This window comes from Microtus oregoni, unplaced genomic scaffold (assembly GCF_018167655.1).
Source record: "Microtus oregoni isolate MIOR12 unplaced genomic scaffold, Mior012 000007F_ref0000211, whole genome shotgun sequence".
Lineage (NCBI taxonomy): Eukaryota > Metazoa > Chordata > Mammalia > Rodentia > Cricetidae > Microtus > Microtus oregoni.
Window position 1 is genome coordinate 16,194,954 of NW_024543066.1, and position 21,709 is coordinate 16,216,662.

General features: G+C 44.8%; 1 protein-coding gene across 1 annotated transcript in view; it reads left to right on the top strand.

Moving 5' to 3' along the window:
* Positions 1-2,549: 2,549 nt before the first annotated feature.
* Fhl2 (four and a half LIM domains 2) overlaps positions 2,550-21,709 on the top strand; it is a 72,644-nt gene continuing 53,484 nt past the window's right edge. Inside the window, exon 1 of the mRNA XM_041655097.1 lies at positions 2,550-2,699. Coding sequence (XP_041511031.1) covers positions 2,691-2,699 — 9 coding nt within the window. The 5' untranslated portion in view covers positions 2,550-2,690. The remainder of the gene's footprint in view (positions 2,700-21,709) is intronic.

Genomic DNA, 21,709 nt, shown 5'->3' on the forward strand with positions numbered 1-21,709 from the left:
GAGTTGAGGCTTCAGTCCCAGGCTCTGTTCTTGGGTTCGGTACCCAGGCCACAACTGCTTGTAGTTGCCACAGACCCTTCTTCGTGACAGCCATCTGACAGGAAGGCTTCAGAAATCCAGCGCGTTCTGTGCCTTAGACAATATCAGAGGGATAAAAATAGATGCCAGAGATGTAACTTGGTGGGTCGTATTTTCAGTATTTTCAGTCTGGATCCAGGGTTTCCGCAACCCGCAGTTGAATCCACAGATGCAGAAGGTGAAGTTGCAGAGATCTAAATTACCTGAGAAATTAACCCATATTAATTAATAAAGCTGTCTGACAGGCTTTATTAGCCACACTCTCCTATCGAGTGGCCAAGCCTCCATTCTTCTCCAAGCACTCAGGATGTCACATAAGCCTGAATTTTCTGACTCTTCTTCAAGCCTAGTTATTTTATGGGATCCTAGTGTTGCTAAAATTTTGAAACAATGGTTACCCCTCCTCCTTAGGTCTCAATGACAAACTGAGGCATGATTGTGCCAAATTTCACTCTGGAGAACTATGAATTTGTTGGGCTTCCTTATGGAGGCTAGAAGAGGGCATTTCCTCCTCTAACCAGTTACCCCATCTATACCTATCTATACCCAACAGGAATAGATAGAGATCCTTGCCTTCTAGTCTTCCCCAGCGTCTATCTTACTTTAGCCCCTCCCCCAGGCCTGGTGCAGAGTTGCCTAGTGGCAGGGAGTATCTGGATACTTGAGAGATAATTCTGTCCCTCTATGGGAAGGTGAAACACATTGACCATCCCTTCTTGGCAGTGGTGGCACACACCTTTAATCCCAGCACTTAGAAGACAGAGGCAGGCTGATCTCTGTGAGTTTGAGGCCAAGCCTGGTCTACAAAGCAAGTTCCAGGACAGCCGGGGCTGTTCCACAGAGAAACCCTGTCTCAAAAAACCAAACCAAACCAAACCAAACAACAACAAAAACATTAATCAGCCTGGCTGGGATGAACTTTTGCAAAGGGATGGGGTATCTTCATTTACTGTTTTGTTGCTGTGAAAAGACCCCAAGACCAAGGCAACTCATATAAAAGAAAACATTTAATTGGGGGCTTGCTTACAGATTTAGAGAGTCAGTCCGTTATCATCGTAGCAGGGAGCAAACAGGCCCGGTGCTGGCGCAGCAGATGAGAGCTTGAAATCCTGATCCACAGGCAGCAGGAGGAGAAAGACTCTGGGCCTGTGACACCCCTCCAGCAAGGCCACACCTCCCCCAGCAAGGCCACACCTCCCCCAGCAAGGCCACACCTCCCCCAGCAAGGCCACACCTCCCCCAGCAAGGCCACACCTCCCCCAGCAAGGCCACACCTCCCCCAGCAAGGCCACACCTCCCCCAGCAAGGCCACACCTCCCCCAGCAAGGCCACACCTCCTCCAACAAGGCCATACCCCCTCCAACAAGGCCATACCTCCTTCAACAAGGCCACACCTCATAACCCTTTCCAAACAATTCATCAACTGGGGGCTAAGCATGCAAATATATAAGCCTATGGAGACCAATTTTATTCAAGCCAATACAGGGGGCAGCTAAACTTCCCCGAGATTAGGACAGTCACTCATGACAGTATGCATGTGATTAAGATGGTTTTCCTCCTGCTAAACTGTTTGATATCAATTTGTTTGGATCCTGTCCTGGCAGGGTGGAGGCAGCCATTTTTCTTCTCCTCTATAATTTACGCAGTCTGTTATTGCTGAATAGGAAGGTGATGGATGGGTTTCCCTGGTGCCTTGAAGAGAACTGCAGGAACCACCCTTGCTCACCATCTGTCCACAGCAGAATTCCCAAGCTGCTTTTCTGTGGGATCGCAGGCAGCTAGTGCCAAGCACACAGCGTAGGGACAGTGTTGGGGGCAGGGGCCACGAGATACCACTTCCATCTGCTCATAAATTGGAAAGTTAAGGGGGTTCAGGAGTTGCTGCTCCCCCAGTCTTTTCTTTCTTCTGGCATATAGGCTGTTTAAGACTCCAATAAACTCTTGCTTTCCATTCCACACAGAATCTCTGTGGTCATACAAGGATGACGGAGAGGGCATGACTTTCTGGAAATGTGTTTCAGTCCACAGCCAAATACATGCCTGGTGCTTGAACCCATGACTCCTTCTGTACTTTCTAGAATACATGCCCAGGCAAATGCCCTTGTCCTCATAAGCTAGAGAAGGAAGGTCAGCGAACTCTTTCCAACAGGGAGCACCAGACACCAGGCTTTCCCTTCTGAGCCTATGGAGGTGCTCCTGTATCCCCAGAAAAGTTCCTTCCCACTCATGGGCCAGCTGCCTTCAGCCTCCAAGCAAGGCATATAGCCTTGGAAGTTCTGGACCCAATGGCCTCCCTGTTTGGGCTGCTCTTGGATTGCTAAAATACACGTGAGACCTAGGGTGTCCTTGAGACCAGCAGGCCAAATAGGAACGTGTACACAACAGCCTCTTCCCAACTGGGGCCTGAGACTTCTTACATTTAGAGACCAAAAAAGGTTTGCAGGAGCCAGGGTTGGGCTCTTATCTGCTGGGCTGGGCCAGTGGACATGCCTTATTTATAGCGTTGTTGACAGAAGCCCACAACATTGAGGCAGTCCAATGAGGCGCACAGCCTGCGCAGCGGTGGCCCTCATCCCCACTGGTCTGGTGGCAGGGCAGAAGGAAACGCTCTGATGCCACAGGTAAGAATCATATTCACACCTGTCGGTTGCAGTACGTGTCTGGGTCATACTCCCATGCCCACTGTGCTTAGATGGCATTGTGCTCAGCGCCAAGGGAGTTCTCTGTACTCTGATAGGCACTGGGACCTCAGGACACCAGCTCCCCAAATGGCTGCTGTGGTACCTGCTTAGATGCTGAGAACAACCCAAGCCCGTCTTCACCTTAGCCTGCCTCTATGGGAACCAGAACTGACAACCAAAAAAATTTTTAGAAGAGAAAGCAAAGGAAGAAGAAAAAATCCTAAGATAAACACAGGCTAGGGTCAAGCTGCGGTGTACTTAAGAACCCACTCCCACCCCCATCCCACCCCCATCCCAGTATTTCCGGGAGGCCTGGGTGGAAAGGCCAATTACTGATGTGTCTGATGACTCTGGGAAAGTATGTTTATACAAGATGACTTACGCGCTACAGCCAATAGTTTGAAAGTCCAGAGCTATTGTGCACTTTAAAGCGAATGTGTGCGTATCTTACCATTTCTTGCCGCTACAGGACTGGCTACATCTGGCAGATAGCATAACGTTCTCAGTATTGATAACCTGACTCAGGTGACAATCAACTTGGCATAGACCAGCATCTCATACTAGACTCGATCATAATTTAAAAATATTCCTACCCCAGTTTTTTTGTTATTTACTTGGTTGGTTGGTTGTTGTTGTTTTGATTCTGAAGTCATAGACTAGACACCCAAGTCTTAGGTTTATATGGTCTTATCTGACAGGTCCTGTTTATCGGTTCATTGTTGCTGTTTTCTCATTTCTGTGAATTGGAATCTGTGTTATTATTAGGCTGATAACTGATTGAACGGTGATAAAGCATGGCACACGGTGGGATTCATCCTGTCTTTCATTGAGTAGAAGACCTATTAGTTCAAATCATTGCATTGTAGAAGCTTTTCCCAATATTTAAAAAAGATAAGGGGAGTGGAGAGATGATCTAGTGGTTAGAAGTACTCGCAGCTGTTCCAAAGGACTGGAGTTTGGGTCCCAGCAGCCATATTACAACCACATGTAACTCCAGCTTCAGGGGACCTAACACCCCCTTCTGGCCTCTGTGGATAACATGTACACGCATAGGTACATAAAGACACTCATGTATACACAAAAATCAATAATGAAATAAATGATTTCCAAAATTGAAAAAGCCAAGGATCAATTCCAGGGCCTTGTGAATGCCAGGCAAACATTCTGTGGCCAACCTAGACCTCCCCAGCCTTAGGAAAATGTAATATAGAAAATCTACTAAGAGCCGTGCATTCTCCCCAGCACAGGGTTCTCTGACTGTGCGGACCCCATCTGTTGTTAAGCATGTTTTGAACTTGTGCTTTTCATCATCCTACTTAGTGCTTCCAGAACTTTCCATCCAAGATCCTAGACCACCTCCTTCTTTTCCTCAGTTTCCAAACCTAGAGTGAAGAGACCTTGTTTTTCATCTCAAAATACTTAGTACTTGGAATATGTGACCCTGGTGTTCATTTTAAGTCTCCTTTCCTCACCAAATTAGGAAGTAAAGCCATATTCTTGGTGCTTATATTTTCCTTTGGTTTTTCTTAACTATACAGATAGTGTTTATTTGACATAACAAAGGCAGAATGGCAGAAAGAAAAACAGAGGGAATTATGTGTGGGTCTACCCATGATAACTAGTCTTCCATTTGTACATTTTTCCCTTTTTCTTGCCTTAATTTCATTTTTGTTTGTGTGTGTGTGGGATGTGACTGTATGTGCGTTCACACGTGTGTGGTGCATACGGGGGCGCTACAAGTGTGTGCATACATTTGTGGAAGCCAGAAGCTGACGTCAGGTTTTTTCCTTGACTGATCTGTACATGAATGAAGAGTTCACTATTCCAGCTCATTTAGCAGTTTGCTCCACGGACCCTCTGACACCACGTCATCAGCACTGGGATCCTAGGCTGACTGCCACACCCACCTGGCATTTACTCTGACGCTGGGGATCTGAACTCTGGTCTTCACGCGTGTACAGCCAGCACTCTACCCACTGAGCCATCTTCTCAGTCCCATTACTGCCCCCTGATTCTAGACATCCTTGCTGAAGAGCAATCATCAACATAAACAGTGTTAAAGGAGAAAAAGAGATCTTCAGTTATTTGGGTTATATCTTCCTTCCACGATGAAGTGTTTTCGATTCATCTTAAAATATGTTGCTCATTATAATTTAAGAGGATCTGTTTTTATTTTAAAAGTATATAAATATACATTAACTATAAATATACTCAGGTTATATGGTAATCTATTTTATGTCTAATTTATGGTCCACATACTTTTACTGTCTACTCAAAATCCAATGTTTTGAAAACTGACTATTTCTATATGAAAAAGTGATTCCTCTTAGTTCTTGTGTTAAAATGCTAGTCATGGTTGCACAAATGGGATCAAAAGCATAGTTGGAGATTTGGCTAATATTTTATTAGACTGTACCAACCACTTCTAGGTCAGATGGGTCCCGTGATTTCTCCACCTTTTACTGCAGCCTCTTGAGTCTTTCACAACTCAGTTGTTCTTACCCTCCCTTCAAAACCTCATCATTATTGCCTGTCTGCGTGAGTCCATGTGCCATAGCATGCCTGTGGGAATCAGGGGACATTCTTTGCAGTTCGTTCTCTCTTTTACGTGGATTCTGGGATTGGATTCAAGTCATCAGGCCTGCACCTGCAAACACATTTCCCTGCGGACCCAGCCAGCCAGCCACACGAATTTGCTTTCCTAATTTTTTTGTTAATGCCACTGGTTTATCCAAAGCGTATCACTTTATCCCCATTGTGTTAAACTGAGAGTGAAAATAGAAAGGAACAAAGAGAACCCTTGGGCAATCTGCTATGTAACAGATGTGCTTCCTAAATATGGTATTTTAAAAGCGAAAATTAGTAAAGATAAATATTTTAATTTTTTTTCACTAATGAATTCTATCATGTATTTATTTTATGTTATTTTACTTATTGTTTTTTTTTATTTTAATTTATTTATTTATTAAGGATTTCTGCCTCGTCCCCACAACCGCTTCCCATTTCCCTCCCCCTCCCCCGATCAAGTCCCCCCCCCCTCATCTGCTCGAAGAGCAATCAGGGTTCCCTGACCTGTGGGAAGCCCAAGGACTGCCCACCTCTATCCAGGTCTCGTAAGGTGAGCATCCAAACTGCCTAGGCTCCCACAAAGCCAGTACGTGCAGTAGGATCAAAAACCCACTGCAATTGTTCTTGAGTTCTCAGTATTCCTCATTGTCCGCTATGTTCAGCTAGTCCGGATTTATCCCATGCTTTTTCAGACCTAGGCCAGCTGGCCTTGGTGAGATCCCAATAGAACATCCCCATTGTCTTAGTGTGTGGGTGCACCCCTCGTGGTCCTGAGTTCCTTGCTCGTGCTCCGTCTCCTTCTGCTCCTGATTTGGACCTTGAGATTTCTGTCCGGTGCTCCCGTGTGGGTCTCTGTCTCTGTCTCCTTTCATCGCCTGATGAAGGTTAATATTCCTGAGGATGCCTATGTGTTTGTCTTTGGATTCACCTTATTTAGCTTCTCTAGGAACATGAATTATAGGCTCAATGTCCTTTATTTACGGCTAGAAACCAAATATGAGTGAGTACATCCCATGTTCCTCTTTTTGGGTCTGGCTTACCTCACTCAGGATAGTGTTTTCTATTTCCATCCATTTGTATGCAAAATTCAAGAAGTCCTTGTTTTTTACTGCTGAGTAATACTCTAATATGTATATATTCCATACTTTCTTCATCCATTCTTCCGTTGAAGGGCATCTAGGTTGTTTCCAGGTTCTGGCTATTACAAACAATGCTGCCATGAACATAGTTGAGCATATACTTTTGTTGTATGATAGGGCCTCTCTTGGGTATATTCCCAAGAGTGGTATTGCTGGATCCAGGGGTAGGTTGATCCCGAATTTCCTGAGAAACCGAAACACTGCTTTCCAGAGTGGTTGCACAAGTTTGCATTCCCACCAGCAATGGGTGAGTGTACCCCTTTCTCCACAACCTCTCCAGCAAAGGCTATCATTGGTGCTTTTTATTTTAGCCATTCTGACAGGTGTAAGGTGGTATCTTAAAGTTGTCTTGATTTGCATTTCCCTGATCGCTAAGGAAGTTGAGCATGACCTTAAGTGTCTTTTGGCCATTTGAAGTTCTTCTGTTGAGAATTCTCTGTTCAGATCAGTGCCCCATTTTATAATTGGGTTGATTAGCCTTTTACGGTCTAGTTTCTTGAGTTCTTTATATATTTTGGAGATCAAACCTTTGTCAGTTGCAGGGTTGGTGAAGATCTTCTCCCAGTCAGTGGGTTGTCTTTTTGTCTTAGTGACAGTGTCCTTTGCTTTACAGAAGCTTCTCAGCCTCAGGAAGTCCCATTTATTCAATGATGCCCTTAGTGTCTGTGCTGCTGGGGTTATACATAGGAAGTGGTCTCCTGTGCCCATGTGCTGTAGAGTACTTCCCACTTTCTCTTCTATCAGGTTCAGTGTGTTCGGACTGATATTGAGGTCTTTAATCCATTTGGATTTGAGTTTTGTGCATGATGATAGATATGGATCTATTTTCATTCTTCTACAGATTGACATCCAGTTTTGCCAGCACCATTTGTTGAAGATGCTCTCTTTTTTCCATTGTATACTTTTAGCTCCTTTATCGAAGATCAGGTGTTCATAGGTTTGTGGGTTAATGTCAGGGTCTTCTATTCGATTCCATTGGTCAACTTCTCTGTTTTTATGCCAATACCAAGCTGTTTTCAATACTGTAGCTCTGTAATAGAGTTTGAAGTCAGGGATGGTAATGCCTCCAGACAAACCTTTATTGTATAAGATTGTTTTGGCTATCCTGGGTTTTTTGTTTTTCCATATAAAGTTGATTATTGTCTTCTCCAGATCTGTGAAGAATTTTGATGGGATTTTGATGGGGATTGCATTGAATCTATAGATTGCTTTTGGTAGAATTGCCATTTTTACTATGTTGGTCCTCCCAATCCAAGAGCAAGGGAGGTCTTTCCATTTTCTGGTGTCTTCTTCAATTTCTTTCTTCAAAGACTTATAGTTCTTGTCAAGTAGATCTTTCACTTCCTTGGTCAGGTTTACCCCAAGGTATTTTATGCTATTTGTGGCTATCGTGAAAGGTGATGCTTCTCTGATTTCCCTCTCTGCTTCCTTATCCTTGGTGTATAGGAAGGCAACTGATTTTTTGGAGTTGATCTTGTATCCTGCCACGTTACTAAAGTTGTTTATCAGCTGTAGGAGTTCTTTGGTAGAATTTTTGGGGTCGCTTATGTACACTATCATATCATCTGCAAATAACGAAAGCTTAACTTCTTCCTTTCCAATACGAATCCCCTTGATCTCCTTATGTTGTCTTATTGCTATTGCTAGAATTTCAAGCACTATATTGAAGAGGTATGGCGAGAGTGGACATCCTTGTCGTGTTCCTGATTTTAGTGGGATGGCTTTGAGTTTTTCTCCGTTTAATTTAATGTTAGCTGTTGGCTTGCTGTAAATAGCTTTTATTATATTTAGGTAGGACCCTTGTATCCCTATTCTCTCCAAGACCTTTATCATAAAGGGGTGTTGAATTTTGTCGAATGCTTTTTCCGCATCTAGTGAAATGATCATATGGTTTTTTTCTTTCAGTTTATTTATATGGTGGATTACATTGATAGATTTGCGTATGTTGAACCAGCCCTGCATCTCTGGGATGAAGCCTACTTGATCATAATGGATAATTTTTCTTATGTGTTCTTGGATTCGGTTTGCCAGTAGTTTATTGAAAATTTTTGCGTCGATGTTCATGAGTGAGATCGGTCTGTAATTCTCTTTCTTGGTTGGGTCTTTTTGTGGTTTTGGTATCAGGGTAACTGTAGCTTCATAAAAGGAATTTGGCAATGACTCTTCTGATTCTATATTGTGAAATACCTTAAGGAGTATAGGTATTAATTCTTCTTGGAAGTTCTGGTAGAATTCTGCATTGAAACCATCTGGTCCTGGGCTTTTTTTCGAAGGGAGATTTTTGATAACCACTTCTAATTCTTCGCGAGAAACCGGTCTATTTAGATCATTCACCTGGTCTTGGTTTAGCTTTGGTATATGATACTTATTTAAAAAAATGTCCATTTCTTTTGTATTTTCCAGTTTTGTGGCATACAGGCTTTTGTAGTAAGATCTAATGATTCTCTGAATTTCCTCTGTGTCTGTGGTTATGTCCCCCTTTTCATTTCTGATCTTATTTATTTGCGTGTTCTCTCTCTGTCGTTTAATTAGTTTGGATAGGGGTTTGTCGATCTTGTTGATTTTCTCCAAGAACCAGCTTTTTGTTTCATTGATTCTTTGGACTGTTTTCTGTGTTTCTATTTTGTTGATTTCAGCCCTCAGTTTTATTATTTCCAGTCTTCTACTTCTCCTGGGCGCGTCTGCTTCTTTTTTTTCTAGAGCTTTCAGGTGTGTTTTTAAGTCCCCAATGTATGCATTCTCCGTTTTCTTTAAGTGGGCACTTAGTGCTATGAACTTTCCTCTTAGCACTGCTTTCATTGTGTCCCATAGGTTTGAGTATGTTGTCCCTTTATTTTCATTAAATTCAAGGAAGACTTTAATTTCTTTCTTGATTTCTTCCTTGACCCAGGTGTGGTTCAGTAGTTGACTGTTCAGTTTCCATGAGTTTGTCGGTTTTTTGGGGGCAGCGTGGTTGTTGCCTTCTAACTTTAATCCGTGATGATCTGATAAGACACAGGTGGACACTGATATTTTTTTGTATCTGTGGAGGTTTCCTTTGTTTCCGAGTATGTGGTCAATTTTTGAGAAGGTTCCATGAGCTGCAGAGAAGAAGGTATATTCTTTCCTATTTGGGTGGAATGTTCTATAGATGTCTGTTAAGTCCATTTGCTTCATTACCTCCAATAATTCTCTTAATTCTCTATTAGGTTTCTGTCTGATTGACCTGTCCCTTGGAGAGAGAGGTGTGTTGAAGTCTCCTACTACTAGTGTGTGTGGTTTGATGTCTGCCTTGAGTTCTAGTAATATTTCTTTTACATAAGTAGGTGCTTTTATATTGGGGGCGTATATATTCAGGATTGAGACGTCCTCCTGATGAATTGTTCCTGTTATGAGTATAAAGTGACCGTCTCGGTCTCTTCTGATTGATTTTAGTTTGAAGTCAGTTTTGTTAATATTTTAATTTTTTGGTGCTGGAAATTAAATATAGACCACTGTCATACTATGCAAGTCCTCTGCCATTTAATTTTTTTCATCAAATTTTAACTTCAAAGAGCATTTTTACAATCTACTGCTTCGTTTGCATTTAAAATATACATAGGAATAAAAAATAATTAAAAACAGGTTATTTTTAAACAATTTAAAAAATAAGACTCAGAGTCAAACCAAAAAAGAAAAACCAGTATCAGTTAATAACATAAATATATGTATCTAAGTTTGACTTCTGTTGCTGTGACAAATATTATGGCCGAAAGTGACTTGGGCAGGATGGTGTTTGTTTCAGCTTTCAGTCCATCATGCGGGGAAGTCGGGGCAGGAACTGAAGCAGAGACCACAGGGGAATGCTGCTTACCGGCTTGCTCCTCTTGGCGTGCTCAGCCTGTAGGAAGCAGAGATGGATTCCTGACATCTGTGAACACGGCAGTGGGAAAGGCCGGGGACAAGATGTAGAGATGGAAACAAATGCTCTTTCTCTAAGGCCCAGGAAATCCACCAAGTGTATGTTTGAAGTCTAATGATTTAGGGACCAGTGCTGGCTTCCTTTTTTTTGTTCTTGTTGTTAGTGAATTTCTAACACTCAATATTTTATGAAAGGAAATAAAGAAGTGTCTTGGCTCCTTCAAATAAAAGTGGAAAGAAAAAAAAAAGGTAAAGAACCTGACCATGTTGTAGGCGGTGCAGCGGCAGTCATGGTGGCTGGTATGTCTGGAGGAATTTTTGGTCAGTGAATGCATTTGTCTGCCTCCGGCATCCACACAGAACCTTCACATGTCCTTACACACACAATACTGTTTGTATTTTTTTTTCATTCAGTTAGAATGGGAGGGAGAAAAGAAGTGGGTGCTGGGTGTGCATGGGCCCAGCCAGCACTGTTGTGAGTGTATCACACAGCTAAGCTTGTGCCCCACAGGGCTCATGCCCCTCTCTGAGGAGGCCTGTTAGATCCTAGCGGGTGCGGAGGCTCAGAAGCACTGAGAGGGAGAGCAGGATGGGGCCCACCCACAGTGAGAGCAATGCAAATTGGAACAGAAACTGGAAATGCCAACCTCCCCTCCCGTAGATTCTTCAGGGTACCCGGCATCCCTGGAGCTTGGGAAGGGTGTATTTACCCTTCTTAGTCAGACTCAGAGCTGGCACAGTGACTCACCCAACTGTCTAGCAAATATTTGTGAAACTAAACTGTAGGGGTCAATTCGTACTTAAGAGTTCTAGGAGTCCTGAAAGCCAAAGGGAGGAGCTTGGAGCTTTTCTCTTAGCTGACAGTTTCTCCTTTTGGGATGTTGGCTGGTAAGCAGGCTTGATGTTCATTCTTGACCCCTTTGTATACCATACAAGAACATGGTGCTTAGAATAATGTTTTAAGTGGCATTTTATTGGGCACTGAACACTAACATTTGATGATGATGTACCCTTGAGTAGATCGTCTGCCTTGGAATTCTCCACAGTGTAGGGTGGGGCCAGTGTGTTGGAGGTTGGCCGAATGATGCTCTATAAATTCCACAGTTTAGAAGCTTCCATTTCTGAACAATCATCCAATTTTTAGCCACAGTCTTTTAATTAATTTTAGGAGACATGTGTTTCTTTCAAAATACAATTTAGGGAACAAAAACAGTATAATCTTTATTTCAAAGCCAGTTTTAACTGAGTTTAACTGAGGTCCCATGGTCAAGAGTACTTCTCTTCCAACCCCAGAGTCAGAAGACAGAGGGTGGTCAGAGAAAGTCAGCGAAAGAGTGATAAAACTACAACAATCCACAAAGCTAAGAGAATTGATTACCTACACAGACAAATTTCATTGTAGGTGCACCTTTCTTTGCCCCTACAAACTGAAAATCCAAAGAAGTCCTATAAGCAGGTGCCAATGTGTTGGCACTCTAGTGAACCATGCTTGGCAAGCATCCTTGAGAGGAAGAAACAGTCCCAATCTCCATGCCATTCTGGCACACACTTCCAGGTGGGAAACTCTGCAAGATGTAGGGAAAGGTTGAGAAGGGACCTTGTGATTCAAACACGGTCCTCAACAAGTCAGGAGCTTGGGTTCCCAAGTGCCAAGGTCACAGAGCCAAGGTCAATCTTCTTCATGTGAGGAGATTGGGGTTGAAGAACGGATAGGCCGCAGTCCTAGACTCTAGCAAGAGCAGCTGATCCTCCTGTCTGGCTGCTGATCCACTGGGCGGGGCCTGGCTCTCTTCCCTCCAGCTGCTGCTCCTTTCCTAAGCAGCACCCCTATCTTTCCTGGGGAGTGCCGACGAACCAAGCCCAAAGCAGGAGCATCCAGATAGCCACACAGACCAGGGTGCACTCAGCCTCACCTCTAGCTGCCTTTACAAGCCTGTTATTGTACGTGTAACTTGAACTCGAACACAGCTTGCCCTCCCCAAAATCCTAGAAAGGCTTCCTGAGTCAGCACAGCCAAATTCTAAGCATGGCCGACAGACTCCTGCACGATCCAGGGGCCAGAAAACCAGTCCCAGCCTGCATGTCCTCCTCTCTACTTAGAGGTGTCCAGTCACATTGACCTCCTCCCAGCTGGGCCGAGGACCTTCACATTTGATGGGGTCTCCGTCCACCATGTGCTTACCTAAGACTCACACATCTTACGCTCTTCTTTATCAAACCACATCTGAGATCCACCTGTCACCCCATCTAAAGCTGACAGTCACCTTCTAGTGCCTCATCTAACTTGCTTCTCCTTCTATATTTCCTTCAGAGCATTATCTTACACACATATACACCTGGAAATACTCTATGTGTATATACACGTATGAATGTGGTATGTATAAAGTTATATATAGAGAATTAGATTCAGGATCCCTTGGGGTTCTAAAACCTACGGATGGCCAAATCCCTAAAATAAAACGGCACAGCATTTATTTATGAGGAAGCTATTCATGTTCTCACACATCCATCTCTAGATGACATGCCATGAGCAATGAATATGCAAATATGTAAATATGATGCAAATGCCATGGAAACAATGGCCTCACTTCCACAACAGTTCGGGCACTTTTATAATCCCTGGCTTTCAAATGAGGAACCGCAGTGAAATTCACGCAACTGAAGCACAGCGGTGACGACATCAGTTTCATATTGAGGCTGTCCGTCAGGATCAACGTTCTGTCTTAAACCTGTCGAAGTTCATGGTCTTCTAGCCGTGAAGGTGAGAAGTCTGTGGTGTGTCTCCATGAGCTAAGACTGAGGCGTTAGAATGGAGTACACGGCAGAACAAATTCATTTCCTCGACTCTTCCAGCTCTGAAGGCTGCCTGTGTTTAGAGCCTGTGGCTCCTGCCTCCCCTTCCAAGGCAACAGCAAATCTCTCCTCCTGTGGCTCCTGCCTCCCCTTCCAAGGCAACAGTGGAGCGTCTGCAAACCTGTCCCCGACATTGTCTTTCATGTAGCAAGGGCTCTCAGGAGTGCACTGGAACCACAAGTTAATCCAAGACAATTTCCTCACGTTGTGACCCTTAATCACACATGCGATGTCCATTCTCCTAGGAAGGCACGATGCCCACAGGTACCAGGGATGGAGTGTGTACGTCTTAGGGGAATGGCTCTGTGGCAGAAAGGTGGCTTAACCCCCATCACCCTGAGAGGTGTTTCGTAGCCTCTTCCCATTTGTTATGAAAGAGGTGGGAGGCCCAGGAGCCTGGCTTGGGGCTCCTATGATGTACTGCACATGGTGGTTCATTCTTCTGCCCTGCTGGTTTGCAATACAGGGTGCCACAGATTCCCAATTAACTTTGAAAATGGCCATATCTCACCAAATCATCAGTCTCACAGGAACCCCAAACATATGATTGAGACCACAGATATGTGATAAAAATCAGTCTCGGGAGAAATGAAAGCCCTGCTGGAGGAGACGGGCTGAGCTGTACCTCCCACTCACCAGGAGCCTGGTGCCTGTGCAGAATGCTAGGAGCAGCAGGCAGACCCTGAAGGAGCCCCGTGACAGAGGATGGATGGAGGAGGGGCCTCTAACCCCTGAAGGAGCCAACAGAAAGACTGATCAAGCTCAGTGTCCTCCAGGACAAACCAGGCCCAAGCAGTCAGGAAGCCAAGGTTGGTCAGACCAGGACAGGCAGAAACCCCAAGACCAGCAGGGTTACAGAACAAAATGATATTATATAAAGACAAAGGGAATGGTGGGCACAGTCACGGGTCCACAGCAGTTGCCAAGAGCCCTCTCTAAAACAGGGTGACTGGTGTCAAAGTCAGGTTGCAGGGTCTACGGGAATCTCAATTTCCTGAGACTGGACAGAGCCCACAGGCAATGCCAAGAGACTGTCTAAGGAGATGCCCCAGATAGCGGTCTAACTTAGTGGAGAGAGACAGAGAGACAGAAAGACAGACAGACAGGAGATTCTTTAGGTTCCAAAGCAGTAAGTCTGAGCAGAGACCAGGAGTCAGGCAGGCAGCAACTGTCAGCACAATGATATTCACAGAGTGGTGTTTGAACTTTCCCTCGGGAGGCCAATCACTGGAATCTGCTGAAATCAACTAGCAACTGCCGGGTTAACAGGAGGGACATAGAAGACATTTGTTGGAGTGTAAACTGTACATGGCCTAAGTGGATGGAAACGAGGACATAGCTACTACAAGGGACAGTAGAAGAGAAGGTTTTCATTGCTCATGAGTGAGAGTGCAGAGGCATCTGGAAGAGTCCAGAGCAGGGAGAGAAAGCAGCAGACTGAAGTCGGGCATGAGAGGGGAAGGGACTAAAGAGGTAAAGAGAGAGGGACGGAGTAGGGACCAAAAGCAGAGGACCAAGAGAGTGAGGACCAAGCAAGTAAGTGGCTGAAATGGCAACCACTTCATATATATGTGTATATGGAAGAGAAGCTGGGGGAAGGGAAGGCAAGACCCGGGGTTAGAGGGGTTCAGGGTAGGGGTAAGGGTGGGAAGAGCAGAGAGGAGCCACAGGTACTGAGTGAGCCTGGCGGTCAGCAAGCTGCTAACAAGTACTTTGGTATGCTAATAGGCACCTCAATTAACTATTTGTCCTGGTTCTTTTGGACCGGACAATTAAACACCTTCAGATTAAAGAGCACAGGTCTAGGAAGAACAATCCATTTTCATGCTTGGGGTCAATAAGGCAGGAGCTGCTGTGCAGAGACGTGACTGGGCAAAAGTGATGACCCAGTGGAAACAGACAACTGGGAAAGCCACAGGGCTTGTCCCTATTGCTTGTGGTCTCTTGGTGCTGCATTCCTTCTTCCCAGGTGGGAGGCAGGGCCCTTCAGAACTGGAAGTCTATAATCTACTCTCAGACTAGATAGATGAGAGAATTTCCCTGTGTCTAACTCCTAAGTGAAAAGGCAGGGGAGGTTCTGGGGAGAGGGCTCAGGGGGTAAAGCACTTGACTCACACACATCAGAACCTCATTTTGAATCTTCGGAACCCACAGATAGCTACGCACAGCACGCATTTGTACGAGGTCTATGGTGAGAAGGGAGGCGGCCATGTGAGAATCTTGGAAGCTTTTAGAGTGGCTATCTTGGCATTTACAGTTGCAAACAACAAAGAAACCCTGTCTCAAAGAAGCTGAAGGCAAGGGCCCAAACCAGAGGTTGTCCTCTGACCCCCCACACAAGCATCATGGCACTCATATGTCTGTATTCAAACATATATGTAAGTAGTTCAAATCTAATTTCTATAGACAGGAAAGTTAGAGGACAATTTTTCTATTTCATGACTGACTTAGGGAAGAGTGATTCCAATTGCCATGACCTGCCTATGGAAAGAGCAATCTGGACTCCTGTGGCTTGCCTCAAGGGAGAAGGAGGGACAGGGGTTCAGTGGAAGGTCAGCGAGGAATTTTGCTCCCGAGGCTTCATTTTGAGCTGTCATTTCCCTGAGCCTCAGCATTTGCCACCCTCTTGGCTCCCAAACCCTTCTGATGATCCTATCTAGACCTCACCCATGAGGCACAGGGCTTCTCCACAGGAAAATATACAAATACTCCCAGAGCTGCAAGAACCCCAAAGGGGCCTCTGTTCCTCTGGGCTGGTGATTCTCAATCTTCCTGAAGCGGTGATTCTTTAGTGTGGTTCTCCATGCTATGCTGACCCCCAACCATAAAAGTATTTCCATTGCTACTTCATATCCGTAATTTTGCTACTGTTATGAATTTTAATGTATGGGATATCTGATAAGCAACTCCTAAAAGGACCACCGCTCTAGGCGGAAGGGACTAGGGGACCCTCAGCAAGCTCCTGAATGACTGGGTAAGGGTATATACCTGCACCCAGTGAGTTGTTCCCTGTCTACCCTTTGCTTGCTGTGTGTATTGCAATGTCAAAGAGAGGCGAAAGTACACATGGGGCTGTGTGTTTGAGACATAGTAACGAGATGTATGTAGACACACTTTCCTCATCTCTCCCTACAGAGGATGGTCCCAACATTTACAAAGTGTATTGCCCAAATGGAGGCCCTTTCCAGAGTTCTTTAAACATGCTTCAGAATGGCAGTTAGATCAAAGCAGACACCACCACGTGAGAACAATGGCTCTCACCAAGGACTTTTACTGAATCTTTTCAATATTTACTTTCTTACTTGAACCTTGCCATGCTGTCCCCGTTGTCTGCCATGCTCAGTGCAGTAAGTAGCGTGCTGTGCGGTGCTGCAATAAGAAGCGGTACATTGACCCTTCCAGCCCGCATGTGTAGGAGGCCACACCATCTGGGGTTGAGGAAAAGCATGCTTTGCGGCTCACACAGTGACAAAATTGCCCGATGATGAGATTGCCTAACTTCATGGTTCTCAGAACGTTTCTCCATCGTTTAAGGGATACATGCTTGTTGGGTCCAAAAGTTTGCTTTTGGGATAGTCTTTGTTGCCCTTCCTGAAGGCGGAACCAAAATCTGTTGACTGGAATTCTCAGAACCCAGACACCGGGGGGCTCCAGTGGTGCTGCCGACACTGTAAGCATGTGGCTTCTGTGAGCTTTCCTGCAGACTCACATACTTGAATTGCTTTCTTGTAGAAAATCAGAAATGCTAAAGTCCAGCTGCTTTCAGGCTGACTCTAGGAGCCTCCAGCACTATCTGTCAATACTGAAGAGCTGGCCCTAGTCACCTGTAGTTTATGGCATGGCCCTAAGTTAGCCTTTCGCCTCTACTGTCCCGTCTTCAACTCTTGTCCCCCTAGCATACCGAGTCATGATAGTTGCATATCAAGTCCATGGAGGCAGACCAACGTATTCTGAACAGCAAAATGAAATACGCTAGAAAAAATACAAAATCAGAAAAGAACCTGAGCCTCGGAAAGGAAGATTAAGAGTTCTTTCACAATGGTGTATTGTAATGGTATTATTCTAGCGCCCTGTCTGTCCAAGTCGAGAAGCGGCTATGACTTGCCCTTCGGTGCGATTGCTGCCGAGTTCCTGATCTCTGGTCTTAGACTGTATTGTTTGCTTCCTCTCTGCTTTCGTCTGGATTCTTAGAACGACTCGGCTAATAGTATGCATTCTCTCAAAAACCCTCCGACCGCGGATGGTAAGGTTTGAGAGGGCGGATGAAGCAGCTTCCCAGTTGTTCGTTTCGATCAGCACGTGTCTTTTTGAAAAAGAAAAGAAAAAAAAAAACAAAACAAAACAGTACCAAAAGTCTGCACTTTTCCCTGGAAAGTGACAGAATCACTGGCATAGAACTCTCAGAGAAGCTCAAAACAGCTACGGTGAGACGGCCACGGCAGCCTCTGCGCATATGGCAGGCTCCATGGCATATGTGGAGTTCTGAGCATTTGCATACGTGTGTTCTGCCCCAATCCCCTCCGTGCCACGTCACGAGCAGAAAATACCCCAGCCCGAGGCCAGGCCTTACTATGAATAGTTTGAGGATCTGTGAAACTGCTCCCGCATCCAGCCTTTCCCATAATGGAGCAGAAGGTTGATGTGGGAAACCCCGGCTCTCCGTCACAGCCCCCTTTCCTGCTGATAGGGAGGGAGACAGGCGCCCCTGAGCCCACCCCCTACACCCCCTCCTGTGGAACAGCCTCCCCAGCCCTCGGCAACATGTCTTGAGAGAGCAAACTGCAAAGGTACTTGAGTGGACATGTTGTTCCCATCTTCGCCATGTGTTTTTCATTCCCGTTCTGGTTACTCTTGGCTCTCATTACGGAGCCTGGTTAAGGTAACGTGGTTGCAATTGCTTTTAGACATCAAAAATGGATAGTGATTTGTCTGGGGTGGGCTAATGAGGATGCTACGTGGCTAAGACAGAAAGCACATTGCCTTTCTAGAGATCTGGAAAATTCCTTTCTTCCTTCTTCCTTGTGGGAACGGAATCTGTTTGTAAAAGAGCCCGGGGAGCTCTGGCTAACGCAGATGGTAAAACTCAGCCTCCAGTGGAGGAAGAGCCGGAGACCACAAAGTGTGTGGCCATAAGGCTGCTGCACTGGAAGCAGCTGCCTTTGGACCAGAGAGCAAGATGCAAAGATAAACATTCTTACTCCTGCAAAAATAGGGTGGCTTGCTAAAAAAGAAAGCCATAAAAAGAGATGATAATAATAATAAAAATAAAATAATAGGCCACTTATTAGTTTAAAAAAAATCCTGAAATAGTGTTAGGAGTAAAACTTGTATTGTGTGGTGGGTAAGAGAGCTCAGCAGGTAAACACACCACACGCTATCAAGGCTGATGACTTAAGCTCTCTCCCAGAGACCCAGTGGTGAAGGGAGAAAACTGACTCTTAGAAGTTGTCCTCTGACCTGACCTCCACGTGTCCACATCCATGTGCAGCTGAGACAGAGAGGCAGAGAGACAGAGACGGAGAGACAGACAGACAGAGACTATTTTCTTCTGGTACCAATGCCAGAAGTCTTATCTCTCTGCCCCCCCCCCATTCCTCAACAGTGCAGATAATTGTATTCATATGGTGCAATTATTAAAGCATTGTTAGGTCATATAAAATAAGCTTTTGACATCTTCAAGAGGTTCCCCAATAAGCAAAGGTGACCCGCCTTTCTGTTGGTGCCATCTTGCCTTTGGTGGTGAGTTCCGTACTGTTGACTAGTCCTCATATCTGAGTATTACTGCTAGCCTCAATCCTGCTGCAAAATCTAGAATATCCACATTGCTCTGGGGGCAAAGTCAAGGATGGGAAGGAAGAGTCATTCCCAAAGACCTGGTCCTAGATCACACTGCTTAGATGCGACTCAAAGAAAACACCCTGTGTGGTGGTTTGAAAGAAAATGGCCCCCAAAGGGAGTGGCACTATTAGTAGGTGTGGTCTTGTTGAAGTAGGTGTGGCCTTGTTAGAGAAAGCTGTCACTGTGAGTGTGGACTTTGAGGTCTCCCATGCTCAAGCTGTGCCCAGTGTGATGTGTTCTTCACTTCCTGCTGCCTGCAGATCAAGAAGTAGGTCTCTGAGCTCTGGAGAAGTAGGTCTCCAGAACCATGCATGCCTGCATGCCGCCATGTCCCACCATGAGGCTAATGGACTAAACCTCTGAAACTATAAGCCATCCCAATTAAATGTTTTCCTTTATAAGAATTGCGTGGTCATAGTGTCTCTTCACAGCAATAGAAACCCTAACTAAGACACCCTTCTTGATCCCAGAATTACTACTGTGGTATATTGCTGGATTCCTAGGTGCTTTGAGTTGCAGGGGAGTAAAGAAATGAGAAAGTTAATGTCTTGACAGAGTGGGCTGCATGGCACGTTTGCTATGACTTCCTTCTTAGCTGATAGACGTGGGCTGGTGGTACAAATGCCAACATGAAACCGGACATCCTTTGATGATTTTGGAATGCCGCCCAATGAATCCATTCACAGTATTCTGATCAAGACAATGACCTTCTTCATCAATCACACAAAGAGAATGAGATTAACCTAGACCATGTCAGGTGGTGACACTTCAAACCGCAGGCAGCCTTTAATTTTGACATCTTGGATCTGAAATGTCATCCAGCCACAGCTTTGCAAACAAAATAATAAGAAAACTAGTTTTTGTTTTCTGTAGTTGGTCTGTAGGTTATGTCTCATCGAGAGCTATAATCCTGAAGTCAAAAGAAAACCAAAACAAAGGAAATCATAAATCAGAAGAAGATATTTATTTACCTTTCTGTAATCCCTTGTTTCCACCTCTATTTCATTTCTCCAATGTGTTGCCATATCTGAAAAAAAGAAAAGCCTTTTCCCATGAACCTCTACTCTTCACAGCATAAGCCGCTTGCTCTACACGTAGGAAAGCCAGGAAGTAGAAGGCAAGCAATCCATACCATCTTCACTACAGTAGACAGGAGCCTCTTGAAAACCCAGATCAAAAAAGGCAAACCTGTTGTAATCCCGAGCTAACCAGTAGTCCCCCTGTGTCTTGCCCTCTGATGTGCATGCACTGCAGAATAGTTGACGTGTTGAGGAACCTACAGCAGGAATCTGGGAGGGTGGCCTCCATTGGAATTCCTCTCTGGCTGCATTGCCCTCACATTGGGAACTACAGGATCCCAAGAGGGACAAAAGGCTAAAGGAAGTAAAAATACTATCAATATTAATTCCAGGGGAGAACTAGCATAGTGTGGAAGCCAAGACATTTTTTTTTCTTGTTAAATCAAAGAAATAAATGGGGAAAATGAAACCTCAGGACAAGGAGTCCCCAAGAACAAGGACTCCTCTTATGAGCTCAGTACACACTGTGCTTCCCACTCCACTGATACCCTTCAACTTGGCAGTTCTGACTTCAATGGAATGATGTTGATTTGGGATGAATTTGTCTTCTTGATGAGAGCTGGGTTTATTTTCTTCCCTCAGGCATTTGGCTTTCTGTAGGACATATATCCACAGGGGTTTGGTTCCAGACCTCCGGGATACATGGCCCCTCAAGGGCATTGGATGGTGTCATGTTTGCACGTAAGCCATGCACATCTGCACATAGACTACCTCCAGGCATATCTGGCATAATGCCCACATATCACGTCATATGTGCAATGTGGTATAATACTCTTCATGTAGCAAATTCAAGATTTGCTTTCTGGAGCATTCCAGAATGCTGCTTTGACCTTTTCTTATGCCTGGTTGGTTGAATCCTTAGATGAAGAACTCACAATTACGAAAAGCCAACTGTAACTGTGATCAGTCTACTCCAACCCTGCCACTCAATTCACTAGGGATTGACTGCTACCCTTTGAAGCCACACCCCTAGCTTCCAGCAAAGCAGGGTGCTACTATAGAGCCATTATCACTAGTGCCAAATCAAGTCCATGAATACTCTGTCCTGTGCCTATGAAGAACTGCTATTCCCTCGGCTAGTGATAAGCTCATGTTGATAGATGGATGGAAGCAATATTCACTTTATTTCCACCAGAGAGCCTTGTTCCCAGGAGGTCTGGAATAGATGGATTCTTACTCTAATCTGTACCTCTCCCTTAGTCTGGCTAAGGCGTCGAATATGCCCCTACCCCCAAAACTCATTTGCTGAAACCCTAATCATCAACAACTCAGGACGAAACCTCATTTGTTGATAGGGTCGGTACGCCAGGTCATGGTGGCTCATGCCTTTAATACCAGCAGAGGCAGGTGGATCTCCGAGTTTGAGGCTAACCTGGTCTACAGAGTAAGTTCCAGGATAGCAAGGCTTTACAGAGAAAGTCTCAAAAACAAACAAACAAACAAACAAAAGAGAGTTGTTACAAATGCAATCAGTTAAGACAAAAGAACAGCATGCAGTTCAATTCAGTATGATGTGTGTCCTGATAAAAAGGAGGACGATCGAAGAGGGAGACGGTGTGTGGACGTGAAAACCGAAATCAGGGTGATGAGTCTA